The 14,575-nt window shown below is 38.9% G+C and overlaps 1 protein-coding gene across 5 annotated transcripts in view; it reads left to right on the top strand.

The window, feature by feature from the left end:
- The window catches only part of LOC144017576 (uncharacterized), a 46,287-nt gene that overhangs the window by 4,999 nt on the left and 26,713 nt on the right, over positions 1 to 14,575 (top strand). For all 5 annotated transcript variants that reach the window (XM_077519301.1, XM_077519299.1, XM_077519300.1 and 2 more), the window contains exons 3-15: positions 289 to 444; positions 1,864 to 2,001; positions 3,017 to 3,130; positions 3,245 to 3,397; positions 3,533 to 3,712; positions 3,864 to 3,986; positions 4,115 to 4,228; positions 5,848 to 6,151; positions 8,729 to 8,844; positions 9,636 to 9,753; positions 10,313 to 10,404; positions 11,043 to 11,193; positions 13,893 to 13,999. In XM_077519301.1, the coding sequence (XP_077375427.1) occupies positions 289 to 444; positions 1,864 to 2,001; positions 3,017 to 3,130; positions 3,245 to 3,397; positions 3,533 to 3,712; positions 3,864 to 3,986; positions 4,115 to 4,228; positions 5,848 to 6,151; positions 8,729 to 8,844; positions 9,636 to 9,753; positions 10,313 to 10,404; positions 11,043 to 11,193; positions 13,893 to 13,999 (1,866 nt within the window). The remainder of the gene's footprint in view (positions 1 to 288; positions 445 to 1,863; positions 2,002 to 3,016; positions 3,131 to 3,244; positions 3,398 to 3,532; positions 3,713 to 3,863; positions 3,987 to 4,114; positions 4,229 to 5,847; positions 6,152 to 8,728; positions 8,845 to 9,635; positions 9,754 to 10,312; positions 10,405 to 11,042; positions 11,194 to 13,892; positions 14,000 to 14,575) is intronic.

The raw sequence follows: 14,575 nt of genomic DNA, 5'->3' as shown, positions 1-14,575 counted from the left end.
TTTTCTATTCTTTCAATGGCCCCGCAATCAACACACACATTTGTGTTTGCGTTACCTCAAATGATTCAAAGCATCAGATATGATTTTCATGTGTATGGATTATGGACTCAATTCACATTTTATCTTAAGATGTCTCAGCTGGCATTTCCACATGCTTTAAGCCCGTAACTGTCAAACTGTCAAAAGTGCACTCGCGCTGAACTGTTCACATTCGCTGGCTATGTGACATCTCACCATTTTGATCCGTGTCTGCAAATTATGATTCGATTATTAATTTGCCTCTTTCAGGCCCCAGGCTCTCCCCATGGAGGCAGCAGAAGTGGAGAGGTTCAAGCTGAAGAAATGGCAGAGAGACTTGTTCAAACTCAGCAGCTCGTCACTCAGCTGAAAGAGCTGATTCGGGAGAAGGATGCTACACTTTGCAACAAGGATGAACAGCTCAAGGTGCTGACTTTTTGTCTCCATAATTCTGGATTTATATATCAATCCATCCATTTTCTTGTACACTTATCCTCAGGCCACATAGTATACAGTTAAAACAATCTGGTTTTCATCCCTCCCACAGCTCAGAGAGAGGTCTCATCAGAGTCACAAATGACCTCCTGATGATCATACTTAAAAAAAAAAAAAAGCACAATATTGTGCTTTTGTATATAACAGCAATGTATATAAACCACCTACAATCTATAATGCACACATTGAGTTTCTCCACATATTGACTCATTTCACAGACATATTGCGCTCCCCTTCATCTGATAATTGGTATAGATTTTAACTATTGTTGTTCCGATACTGACACTGGTATCGGCAGAGGTGCCAATACTGCATTAAAACAGTGGTATCGGTATCGGTGACTACTCACAAGTAACATGCCGATACCATTAATTCCAACACTAACATAGGATTTTGGATGCAGCATCTCTTGTCTTGCTCGTGCACGACATTCACTGATATGTGACATGTTCACTGCATGCCGATCTAAGATATCTTATTGGCCCTTGAGTGCTCTGAACCAATGGCAGGACAGCTTTTTCATGTTGAGGGAAAAAAAAAACCTTAGGCATCGGTATGGTATCGGCATCGGCCGATACTGTAAAGCTGGGTATCGGAATCAGTATCGGGGGCCAAAAAACGGTATCGGAACAACACTGATTTTAACCATAGAAGGGCCAAAACATCCCTAATGAAAATTTAATTGCACTAAAACACTAGCCATGAGAGGATACTAGAACTGCACAAATGGAAATCAAACTGACTTTTTTTAAATATTGTGAACATGACAACGACGATATTGTGGCAGTTTTAATATCACAATATCACGATATTGCACTTATCGTTACATCCCTAGTCTTCTCCGTGTACTCCGGTCTCCTCCCACATTCGAAAGACATGCATTGCTGGTTAATTGGGCGCTCTGAATTGTGCCTCGGCGTGCTTGTGTGTGTGGATAGTTGTTCGTCTGTGCGCCCTGCGATTGGCTGGCAACCAGTTCTGGGTGTACCCCGCCTATTGCCCGATGCCGGCTGGGAGAGGCACCAGCACCCCCACGATCCTTGTGAGGAGTAAGCGGTTAAGAAAATGGATGGATGGATAATTTAAGCTAGGCTTTAATTAGGATGAGGACACAAGTAGACATTGATAATAGTATTCAAAAGTAAGCTTCAACCAAACGTCTAGTTTATATTTTTCTGTGGGAGACGGTCCATGAGGGGTTGCCGAACCCTGGACTAAATATTATGACGCTGGTCACATCATTGAAGTGGATCACAATGCTGCAAGAAATGACCCTGTTTCATACTCAGTTGAACACTTGGCTACTTAAAAAAAACAAAAAAAAAACAGACCATGCTGTCACTGCTTCAGATGGAGAAGGAGGCGTGTGAGGCCAAACTGTCAAAGCTGCGTCTTCAAAACAAGGCCAAGGTGACTTCTCTTACCACACAGCTGGAAGAACTGAAGAAACATATGGGAGGCCAGGATACACCAACACACAATAAGAAGGTATAAACTCCCCCCGTATGTTCCAATGTGGACACCATAGCCGGACTGTAAGTGGGATACTCCTCCAGTGCTGATGTAATTCTCGCGTGACTGCGTACCAACCGCCAGTCTGTCAATAACAATAGCGGTTAGCCGCGTCGTCGTCGTTTTGCGCAACCTCCTTAGCTTGCTTGTTTTTACAGCAAAATGTTTTGTGCGATGTTGTTGTACTTTAATCATCCGGCATTGTCACCTCTCTTCTGTTCGTCTCACTGATCTGTATATATTACTGGCTAGCCGATAACCCATACACGCCCCTGCAAGCTGTTGAAGCGACAGGGCAACCATCTTACGCCTCCCATCTCGTGAGCAGACTACTGTTTGTTTTAGACTACTGTTTCGCTCAGTTTCTAGACCCCTGCTGTTTCTAAGTACTGTCTCAAATGTTCTGTAATTTTGATACTGTAAATGTATAGGATCGTATGCTGAAAAGTGTTTCTTGGGAGGAGTAATATGGCGGCCTCGCGGCTTCAAAGGTCTTGGCCTATCGGCTATATTCAGATCAGTGGTTCGTCTTCTTCGCGGAATATTCTTCGAAGATTTCCGTTAACTCCCTGTGGCTGCGTTACAGCGCCACTCCAGACTTGGCATACATATTACACCCGTTAAACATCCTAGGCGTCTTCTTTTGGACACTCGCATGTCTTGAGACGGTTCTGTCTGTATAAGATTTGTTTGAGGAACGGCTTTGCTTCTGTGTAAACAGGGCCAAGCGCCCAATTCACACTGACTGCGGAACAGACAACGGGGGCTTGAGGGTGTCCATTTTTCTCTGTTATCATTTCATCAAGTTTGTATTTCAGTCGAGTTGGAGAGGATGTAGGGCCACATTAATGGTGATTTTTTTTTTTTAATGGTTCACTTTGGTCTCATGTTTTTCCATCACTAAAAACTTTTGAAATTTAACATTTGACATGTATGCATCTTGTGTTCATTGTTTTTGATTTCAGTAGTAATTCACTCAATATCCTCATAGGGTCCATCGGAAGGAGGAGAGCAAGCCACTCGTGGGAAAGTTGTCTTGCTGAAGAAAAAGGTTGAGGAACTAGAACAGCTCCTTGCACAGAGTGAGAAGGAGATTGAAAAGAAGGCAAGAGCCCTCATTTTATCCGTTTTACAGTGCTACTAATCTTAGTACATTGAAATGAATGTGGGCAAATGTGATTTGGTAGGAAATTTGAAAACATTCACAATGTTTCTTTAGAGGACCGAAGTAGAAGCACAGCGGCTACGAGGTGAAGAAATGGATGTTATGCTGACAGAGAAGGACAGGAAGCTGGCAGAGAAGGAGGCCTACATTATTCACTTGCAAACAGCAATGGCAGGAGATCAGTCCATCACATTAATGCAGCAAAAGGTTGTTTTGCACTGAAACAATTTGCACAATCATGTTTTTCAAGTTTAATCCAACAATCAATTATAATATAAAAATAATTAACAATAATGTCATATTTTTCCCATTTTGAACATCCATTGTACTATACTTTCTCAGGTAGATGAAGACCATGGAGCGATGCAGGAACTTGAGCTGCTGGTACAGAGTCTGACCAAGAAGGTTGGAGAAGGAGAGGAACGCTATAGTTTGCTTCAGGAGCAGACAGACAGCCTGAAAGCGCTTCTGGACTCGGAGAAGGAGCAATACAGTCAGAAAGAGAGCATGTACAAACAGAATGTAGGTTTCTATGCTGTTGTTGTGCGGGATTATCACACTCAAATAAAAGGCACAGAATGTATTATAGCAAGTACGACCATAACACAAATTTTTGCTTTGAAATAATTTTCATTTTGGTTTGCACCTATGATCTATTTTGTCATTGGTGTAGATCCAAACTTTCAAAGAGATAATTCTCCAGAAAGATAACCAGCTGAATGAAATCAACCAGATGCATGAACAGGAGCTCTTCAAACTTGCTGCGAAGTCTGATGCCAGTGCTGATCTTGAGCAGGTTGCGATGAGATGATTATTGATGTTTAGTGTTCAATTCGTGAATTTTAGTAATAAACAGTAAGTGTGAAAGAACATGTTGAATAACCTTTCACGCATACATACTGTTTTTCATTGTTTTCTTATCAGCTTCTGAAGGCTTTAAAACAGAAACTTCATGAGAAAGAGGAGGTGCTGATTGGAAAAACGCAGGTCATTGATGTTCTTCAGAAAGAGGTGGACTGCAGGGACCAGCAGATAAAGGTTAGGAAATGGAATCAATGCTAAGTTATTGGGCAAAATGACAAGTTCCTGTAAGCATAGTTTCATTTTTTTGGCAATAATATTGTTCATTTTGAAAGCTAAACTTCTTAGTGCTTTTGAATTTTTCTTGGACATAATGATATGTTACTCTAGTAGAGTTTGATAAATCACAAGTCTCTTGTTCTGTAACAAAGTACAAATCCTTTTTAACAGGGATGGGATGCGGTTTCATACTACGAGATCTCACAGGATTAGAACACAAGATCTTTTTACTTAATTGCTATTGCGCTGAAATTGTATTGGACGGCGCCTTGTTGCCAACAATTAGCTGCAGCACCAGTCTTAGCACCACTAATGTGGCGAGCGGCACTAAGCAAGTGCAAGGACGTTGGATTACTTTTGGAAGGCGTAAAGACAACTGATGTTGACAGCCTGACACAGTTGCCGTGCTGATAACGTTTAACAAACCAGGCTTACTCAAATGTGTTGATTTCGCCGGCAAAAACGCTACTGTAGTTCTGACGTCACTTTGTCTCATAGACCCAAAATCTTTCGTCTTCCGTATTTAGAATTCATAATATACCGTTTTTTTTTTCTTCAAGCAAACAAAATATTATTTTTTATTTTTGTCAGAACATCTGATTATTCGATAGAATTTTCAGTAGGATATTTGAATACCAAAATATTCGACAGCTGCAGCCCTAAAACTCAAAAGCCGCTGCTGTTAATGCTGTATTATTTGAAAAATTAGCCTGAAAGAAAAGTGACTCTCCTGTTTGTTTATGTTTGCTAGATCGTTAATTTTCTTGCATTCTGCTCAATAAAAAGAAAACTTTTTGAATACTGCAAAATGTACATTATGTATTATTTTATGTTACAAATTTTGCAATCCTCTTGTCCTGGTCTCATGGACACAATTTTGTGAGACATCTCGTCACTATTTGTTACAGAATAAAATCTGAAGAAATAGTTTGCCAATGTACAGTAATGCCCGAACCCCAGAGCACAAAACGGGAAGAAAAAAAACAAAAAATCATGCCTGTACTGATGTGGCAGGGATATGATTCGACATGAAAATGAGAGGCAGGTAATTTAGAAATCTCTGCCCAGAAGTGTTTCTCGGCTTCTTCTAGGTTGAGGCCAGGAGGCAAACTTTGCTAATTAGCCAATACGCTGATCTTTAACACCTGGACAGGAAGTAGGAAGTAAATTAAATAAATAAAACTGAAATTGAAATAAATAAAAATAATTTAAATTCTAACCACTCCATTTTTAAAACCACTTTTACTAAGTTCCAGTACTGACCGTAATTTACATTCAATATTAAAATTGCACGAGATATTTAAGTTTTGCAAATTTCAGATACTTAAAAACTTATACGACAAGTTCACTGTAATTTCTTCCAAATTTCTTTTCTGTGAAGATACTACTTGTATGTTAACTTAAATATTGCTTTCACGTACTTTACTTTACGTACTTTAAGTCATCACCTCTTCCACGTCTTTTCAATTTAAGATAAGGACATGGAATATTCCTGCATGTACTGTACTAGCTAGTTTTCTATGTATGATAGCATCCCAGAAACCTCCTGTGATGACATTCTTCATCCCTGTTGCCAGGAGCTAACAGAGCGGATGCGGAGATTACACATTGAGCGAGAGAGTCTTGAATCCAAAATGGAAGCAGAAAAGCACGTGATGCGAGCCCAACTCCGCGACCTGATAGAGAAGCAGCAGGTCGAGATTCAGAAAGTAACAGAAAAGCATCAGGCGCAGTTGAATCAAACCCAGCAGGATCTCCTGGGCCAGATAGATGAACTGAGAAGGAATTCAGTAGCGCCACATTCTGCCATTCAGGAGGCCTTAAAAGCTGAAAACGGATCTGGTGATTCAGTCTCTGTCCAGAGGATAGCAGAGCTGGAAGGTAGGTGGTTTTGTGAAATCAACCACTGTTTTAGAAAATTATTCACAGTGATCAGAGATGTTCTGCTTTCGTATCTAGATTTAGCGTCCTTTTGGAAAAGTGGATACTAAAGTAATTGCAGTCCTTTCTCAACATATTTAAGGGCCCACTTGAAAAAACAACACACAAAGTGCTTTTCCGAGAAAGAGTAATAAACCTTTCATTTTAGAAACACTTGACAATTTACACACCAGTCTCTTCAATCAGCTTTATGTGAAAATTATTTCTTGTTTATTTATTGAACATATAAACCAGCAACAGAAATCCTTACCTTAGAATTCTGCATTTAGTTGATAAGCTAACACTTACCTAAGGTACCTAAGGTTTTTTTTTTTTTTTTCCCTCAACATGAAAAAGCTGTACTGCCATTGGTTCAGAGCATTCAAGGACCAATAGGATATCTTAGATGCAAGCAGTGAACATGTCACATATCAGTGAATGTCGTGCACGAGCAAGACACAAGATGCTGCATCCAAAATCCTACATTAGCGTTTGAATTAATGGTATCAGCATGTTACTTGTGAGTACTCACCGATACCGAAACCACTGTTTTAATGCAGTATCAGCACCTCTGCCGATACCAGTATCAGTATCGGAACAACACTACTTTGTACATTATTTGAGCTATTTTAATCGGTTAATAATTCTTCTTCTTATTTTTTTTTTACTTTGAAAAGCCAGTATTTGTTTTGTAAGCATTTCCCCATATTTCCACACAATAGCTAATATGTGGAAATAATAATGACAAATGTATATTGTATGTAAGAAATGTATATTTCTATGAGGTTTAAGGTTATTACTGCATGTGATGCCATTTTATTTTTAAACACAACAGTTAAATGTCATTCTTTTTGGGTTTTGGTGAACTCTTACATTGTCCTACATGTTTTCCTTTGGAGCCATTTGAAGGTGTATTGGCTTTGCCTATTGTTATCTTTCTGATCATGATTTTTATACAGCTTCTCATTTTCAATGGACTGGGTATTTAATAATTTAATATTAATTTACCATTCCCCCAGAAAGCAAACTGCGCATTTTGTCTTTCTATAGATCTGGGCCATAACTTTAGCCTTGTGGTGGGCAAGTCTGACTCTCAGTTCCGTTTTTGTTTTTTTTTATTTCAAATTGTCCAAATCCTTGCAATTTCAGCTTTTTATCCGTAAATATCCTGTGATTTCTATAGCCCTCAATGAAAGCAGACTGGTCATCTTTGTTTTGAATCAAAGTGAAATGAAATGATTTGCTTTTAATTTGGAAAACAATGATCAACATTTTTGCTCATTTTCTGACATGTTTTGGACGAAACCAGAAACTGAATCATAAATAATTTGCATGGGTTTCATACCAAATCCCCAAGACATGCATTGTAGTTTATTTGAACACTGTAGTCTAAATTGTCCATAGGTGTGAATGGATGTTCGTCTGTATGCCCCATGATTGGCAGGATCAGTTCAGGGTGTATCCCACTTCCTGCCCAAAGGCAGCTGGAATCGTCTCCAGCACACATGTGACCCAAGTGAGGATAAGCGGTTGGTTGGATGGATGGATGGAGGGACGGGACGGGACGGGACAGGACAGGACAGGACATTTTTGATCTTGCTATGATGGTGTAATACTCTAAAGTCACAAAGAGTAGTGACATAATCAGGAACACAGAGGCCAACTCTGTTGATAACCTCTGGTATGATCTTTATGAGAAGAGAAGAAAGTCAAGAAAGCCAAGTTAATTAAACTGTTAACACTCATTTAAGGTAACACGTTTTGTTAAATGACAACGTGTTGACTCTTCTCCCTTACAATGCTTCTGTGACTTAATGAGGTGAATAGCTCAGTATCATACCACAAAGTATTATCGATCTTTGTTTTTTTAATTGTCTACAGTTGATCTCCTTGGTCATAAAAATGTTACTTATTGGATCAACAACCCATGTACAGTAAATCAGGGTTTTTCCTGACTCAAATTGAGGCAAATGTGATACCGTTCTGAACATCGAGAAAGATTTGGAAAAAGTGAGATCAAAATCAATGTAAACTAAAAAGTGACTGTTACTTAAGTGGATATTAACGTTACTTTTTCCTTTCTACTTATGTAGGTTTTGCTTTATCATAACGTTTTTCTTTCTTGGCTAATTAATAATAATTAATAATTCTTGATACATTTGTTTTGTAGTATGAAATGAAATTGTTATTCATGGCTCTTCTTATTCTTTGGTTGGTGACTTCAAACTGTGTATGATACAGCGGACCTGTGGCAAAATACTGCAGTGTAAAACTTCAATTGCAGTTAAAGATTATATCCTGTTGAGTGCAGTAATATAATCATTATGAGCTCTGACTTTGACATATTATGACGTCAGCGCTTTTAAAACCAGTGGCTGCCATAAATAATGTGAGTGGTCTCCTTTAAATTTTGCTTGCAGGAAAAACCCTGATATTCCCTCATATATGCAAATAACCAGTCAGTCATGTAGGCTCCTTCCATTGTTCGTCTTTGTTCAACTTAATCAATTTCTAACTTTCCTTTCTTTTTGCATGTAGCCCAAACAAAACAAAAAACGGACGAAGCCAGCAGATCGGAGGCCAAGTTCTTGAAAATGAAAGCCTGGTCGAAAACTCGAATCAGACAGCTGGAAGAGGAGCTGAAAAAAAATCAGGTCAGATGACCAACTAACACACTTTATCAGTTTTTTTTTTTTAAGTGTTTATTTTTACATATGAAAAGTTAATATTGTACCACTGGCAAGTGTATGTAATCAGATCACACTTTTTTTTTTTTTTTTAAACATGACATGTAAGGCTTTAGAGTTTTAATGAGTTTTAAGACCCTGAACAGTTTCAGAAAAAAAATGCAGCAATTAAAGTGGAACATTTTAGTGAACCCTTGGTTCTCTCACAAATCTGTTGACAATTTTTGTAGACAATTATTACTTTTGGGTTAATTATTTGTGAAATCCGTGTGTGGATGTGTGAAATACACAGGAGATTCTGGATCAGTCAGAAGCGCCGCAAAAATGCAGCTTTGATGATCACGTAATCACATAAGGGACTTTTGGATAACTTTTCAGTTTACCTTGGTAAAATTCAGCTTGCGCATTTTCCACCAACAACAATTTCCAGGGTAATTGAATTTCCCAGGGGACATCCAAGTACTATCTCAGCAGCAGGGTCTTGCTGAGCCAGGCAGAAACTTTGAGGGGGCGGGCTGCAATGACCACGGCTCAACTGGGCTCAGTCAAACTCATTTGAATTAGTTACCGACAACTCTAAGACACTGTGGAAACACAATAATTATAAATTCTGTGCTGAACTTTTACAACCAAGAACTCAAAGATCCTGGACTTGTTGGTAGAAAAGCAGCTATTATCTGGAATCTCGATTAAAATCAGCCTTAGCACCCACTATATATTATCTTACCTGCTAGCCATCTGTTCTATTTTTTCTTAAGGCTGGTGTTGCCCCTCCTGATCTTACTGCCCTGCAAAGTCGGATTACAGAACTGGAGGTGGAACGAGAGGAAAACCTTTGGAAGGTGGAGCAGTATGAGGAGCTCAAAGCAAATAATGGTACTTAAAACCGTGAATTTGTTGTGGCATTTTTTGTTTTCATATTGGAAAATCTGCAGCCTAGGGTTGGGCAGTATTCAAATTTTGACACTGTTTTACTGTCTCCTCAATTCACCGGGTTACATGTGGCACTTTTCCAGGGTCATCCAGCGGCCATTTTGCCACTTGCTGTCAACTGACAATGACGTCACAGTTGCTCAAGGCTCAGGTAACGACCAATCATGGCTTATCTTGCTAACGCCACATGACCAAACTCAGAAAATAGGTGAGCCGTGATTGGTCATTACCTGAGCACAGAGCAAATGGAATGTCAGTTTACAGTAAGTGGCAAAATGGCCTCCCCATGAGATGGATAAAAACAGCTGGATTTTGCTGATTAATTCATAATTCACAAATGCAATATTAATCAGAATGCCATGTTTAAACTAGTGGGGGTACACTGCATACAACATATTGCAAAGAACATTTCTGAGTTGACAACGACTCAAAAGCTACTACTAAACAATCTTTTACATGTATTCTCACTTCTGGCACATTGTGTTGATTCTTTTACCAACAGAAATGTTGGAGGCTAAACTGGTGGTATATGAGAAGCAACAGAGGACACTGCAAGCAGACTTGGAACAGTTCACAAAGAGAGCCACCTCTCAGGTCTGGGTTGTAGAATTATTTTTCAAATGGTCTGGCCAACCGTGCATTCTCAGTGAGGTGCTATGCTTATTCTTTCTTGACTTCACATGCCCTTTTTGACCACAGGCAAGTAGGGATGTAACGATACCGGCAATATCGTGATATTGTGATATTAAAACTGACACAATATCGTCGTCGTCGTCATGTTCACGATATTTAAAAGCTACACATCTGTTAAAAAAAGTCAGGTTGATTTCCATTTGTGCAGTTGTAGCACCCTCTGGTGGGTAGTTTTTTTTTATTTTTTATTTTTTTAAGTGCAGTTTAATTTTCATTAGCTATGTTTTGGCCCGTCTATGTTGAAAATACACTAATTGTCAGATGAAGGGGATTGTAAAATGCTTTGAAGCGAGTCAATATGTGGAGGAACTCAATGTGGCCTGCATTAGCGATTAAGTGCCTCAATATTAAGTGTTATTAGAGATTGAATGTAGATTATATGTATTGCTGTTACGTACAAAAGCACAATATTGTGCTTTTTTTAGTATGAGCTTATTTTTTTTACCAATATTGTGACCTTTTTTAAATATGGCCAACCTCCCCACAATAACGTGATAATTATCGTATTGTGATATTTGGATATCGTTACATCCCTACAGGCAAGTGAGTCCGGAAGTGCTGATGATGCTCAAAGCCAGGTCTTGGAGTGGCAAGAGATGGTAGATGAGGCAGTGAGTGCCAGAGATCAGGCCAGGGAAGAGAAGGCTGCCATGGTCCTTCGCATTAGCCACATGGAGGAAGAACGAGAGGGTAAGAGCTTTGCCAGAGGGTGACGACAATTAATGTCTGAGGTCTTGGAATGAAATAATCGTAAAAGCATTAACTCAACATTCAGTGGTTTAATTATTATTATTTTTTAATTATTATTATTATTTTTTTAATTTGAATAAATTATAGAAAACTAAACTAAAAGCCTGTTCTACAGTGTTTTCATTTAAAATATCAGTTGTATATTTTTTGCTCTATTTTGCTCCAGGTAGTGCGAACTTTTAATTCTGACTTGAACTTTACATAATAAATGCTATCTTCCTAATTAATATTTGTCACATCATTGTTTATTTTATCATTTTAGCTTCTCTAATGATTTTAATTTTATAGCGTGAAAGGATGTAATTGATAGTGTGATATGATTTTTGGCCCATATCGCCCAGCCCGGCTGTCCAGTGACCAATGGCCATTCAAATGAATATAATCAAAAGTTCTGGTCAATTAGTTGTTTACCAAATTTCTGTGTTATTTGGTATTGAAATATAAATACAAAGTTAATTGGCTCACAAACTGGCAACTAAGTGTGAATTCCACCTCTTTTGTTGTCCTATCATTCCACCACCACCCTCTTAATTTACACCATAGTTAGTAATACAAAACTGTTTTTTTTGTTTTTTTTATTGTCATGTTTACTTTGTGTCCTATTGTCTGACTGAACATTACTTTCTGTTTCTTTATTTTATTCACTGCTCTCTGCATTGTTAATGAGGAGTACTTCATTGACCCTGTGCTGTCCCATCATGAGGTCCTCTGCCCCCACTTGCCCTCTCCAGCTCCTGCTCCATGGATGGGAGTAGCCACACAGAACAGTTTCCCATCAGTTTTGTGCACGCAGGCTCTTCCTGAGCTGCAGTGTAGCTCTTACTATCTGTACTGGTTGCCGTTTCCCAGAATGTTGCCTTTAATGGGTTGAGCTGCAGCCAGTACAGTAGTAGACTGCACATTTGAGTCTTAGTTTTAGTCTTCCTACCCCACTCTTCGGTGTTAATTTCCTTTTAATTTCTTCACTCACTGTTTTTCTGCCTTAGTTTTAAATTATTTCTCTAACATTTCTTTGTTGACCAAGCTAAAATTAATTAAAATAACAGTTCATGAAATTCGGTCAGCAATATACTTGTGGTGGAACAGCTACGTGTGGAAGTGGAACTTTTTTTTTTTTTTTAAGATATTATTTTACCCACAAAGTGAGCATAGCTGAATTAGCTAAGAAGGGTTGTCATAGCCGTTTCACAGTTTCCACAAGTTGCTGTATCAGAGATGTACCACCAAGAACAGACTCTATTGGCACCCAACTGTGCATCCGTGCTGCCACACACCAGTTATGCCTCTGATACTATCTCACAAGTCCGAAAATTGCTTGATAACGTCAATCCCACAGTCCATATTGGTATCTTTTAAAAAGCACAGAGACATGGGGAAAGAGACTGCCTTGACAAGTTGACTGGCAGTGCAAAAGGGGCTAACATTAATTTGAAATAAGATTGCAATCGAGCAGTGTGCAGATGATTTTTTTTTTTTTGTATCATCCTCCATAGTAATACATTTTCAGCATATAAAAGAGCTATTTAACTGCAGTATTAGATAATCTTTGTGTTAAAAGGCCATGTTACAGCTAAAAAAAAGTTATGTCCAATATTAATGTGATTGATCAATATCTGCTGTCGGCAATTGTGATTAATCCCTCAAAAGCACATTTACTTTTACAGCTTTTAAGAATTGTGTCATTGTAATAGTACTACAGGTTCAGTATATGGCAAATGCTGCCAAATATAACCTTTTAACTCTGTTTACTGTTTAAAGGAATGCGTGTGACACAAGAACACAAAATGGCTGTTGTCAGTAGCATGCATTCTATTTAATCAAGTGTCTGGGGGAGATAGGGCTTGTTCATATCTGTAAAAAAAATAAAAATACTGAAAGGCTAGCCTTTTGCTCAATCATAAGTATATGTTGTGTTCTAGTCTTTCATTTGCTTCTATTATGACAACTTGCTTAATTTCCTTGTGTCCGTTCAACTATTTTCTTCTCTTGCCCCTTTTGCTTTCACTTTTTCAGCCTGTTGTCACAAAACAGATGGGAACATGTTTTGTACATGATTTAGAAAAAGCCACATCGAGGATCTTTCATCTTGTTTGACAAAATGAAAATCTTGCAACAATTAAGAAAAGCCAACGAATTCTTATTGTAGTCATTGATCATGATGATGATTGGCTTCAATGATGATTTATGAAAATTGGTCTGTTCCTCCTGCCTTCAGTCAAGTTTCTTCTCTAGTCTCCCAAATGTTTGAGGCAGTCACTTTTTCATTCTAATGAAAACCATGTGCAAGCTCCGAACCACAGTTTTTCAGCAAGTGTTCTTATTTCCCACATTGTTCCTCTTTTTTCTTGATATTCACTTAAATCTTTACCTTCATTATTTTGTGTTTAATGCCTTCATTCTTAGTTGAAAAACAATTGTCATGGCAATCTCCCTCCACCGACTACTACCACAATCTGTGATCACAGTACTTCACTGAACTTTATCGCCGTCTTCCTATCTTAGCTACACTTTTATCCAAACCCTGTTTCACGCCATTTTCCATCCATACCTACATCCTCAATCCAACCCAAATACACACTATCCCTGTGGCACAAAACTGATTGAGGATGACTGGTTCTTTCCTGGCTGCTCCGATCCAGCAATGGCCACCCGGCAGCAGGAGTTGGAGGAGGAGCTGGCTCAAGCTCAGGGGCTCAGCCAACACAGGGCCAAGAAGCTGGCTGGACCAGCCCAAAGAAGCGTGCAGGTAGGCACATACACTCCATTATTGTGAGTTTACCGTTTGCTGTTACCGTAATTTCCGGACGATAAGCCGCGACTTTTTCCACACGCTTTCAACCCTGCGGCTTATACAATGATGCGGCTAATTTATGCATTTTTTTTCTAATGGTGGCCAGGGGCGCTCAAGCAGAAAAGGTAAGCGTGAGACAGGTGGAATATATGTGTTGAGGAGGACTGTAACTTGGCGCTTTGTGCATGAATGAAATTAGCATTATGGAAACCCTCATTATAGAAAATACAAGAATTCTCAGTCTCAGTGACTTTTACTGGTATGTTATTTTTAACCTCCCCTGTTAGTTACTACCGTATTGCTGCATGTGTTACTGCCGCGTCACAGGGTCTGTTTGGGAAGAAAAGCTAAGGTATATTATTAAACCTTTGAAAACTTTCTGTGTACCGTTTTTTTTGTAACTATCTCGTGTTTCAATGTGGGCACATGCGGCTTATAGTCAGGTGCGGCTTATGTATGTACAAAATGGCTTTTCCTTTAGAAATGTACTGGGTGAGGCTTATAATCAAGTGCGCTTTATAGTCCGGAAAT

Source organism: Festucalex cinctus, chromosome 4 (genome assembly GCF_051991245.1).
Source record: "Festucalex cinctus isolate MCC-2025b chromosome 4, RoL_Fcin_1.0, whole genome shotgun sequence".
Taxonomy (NCBI): domain Eukaryota; kingdom Metazoa; phylum Chordata; class Actinopteri; order Syngnathiformes; family Syngnathidae; genus Festucalex; species Festucalex cinctus.
The sequence above is the reverse complement of the archived record's forward strand: the minus strand, read 5'-3'. Positions and strand labels throughout refer to the sequence as shown.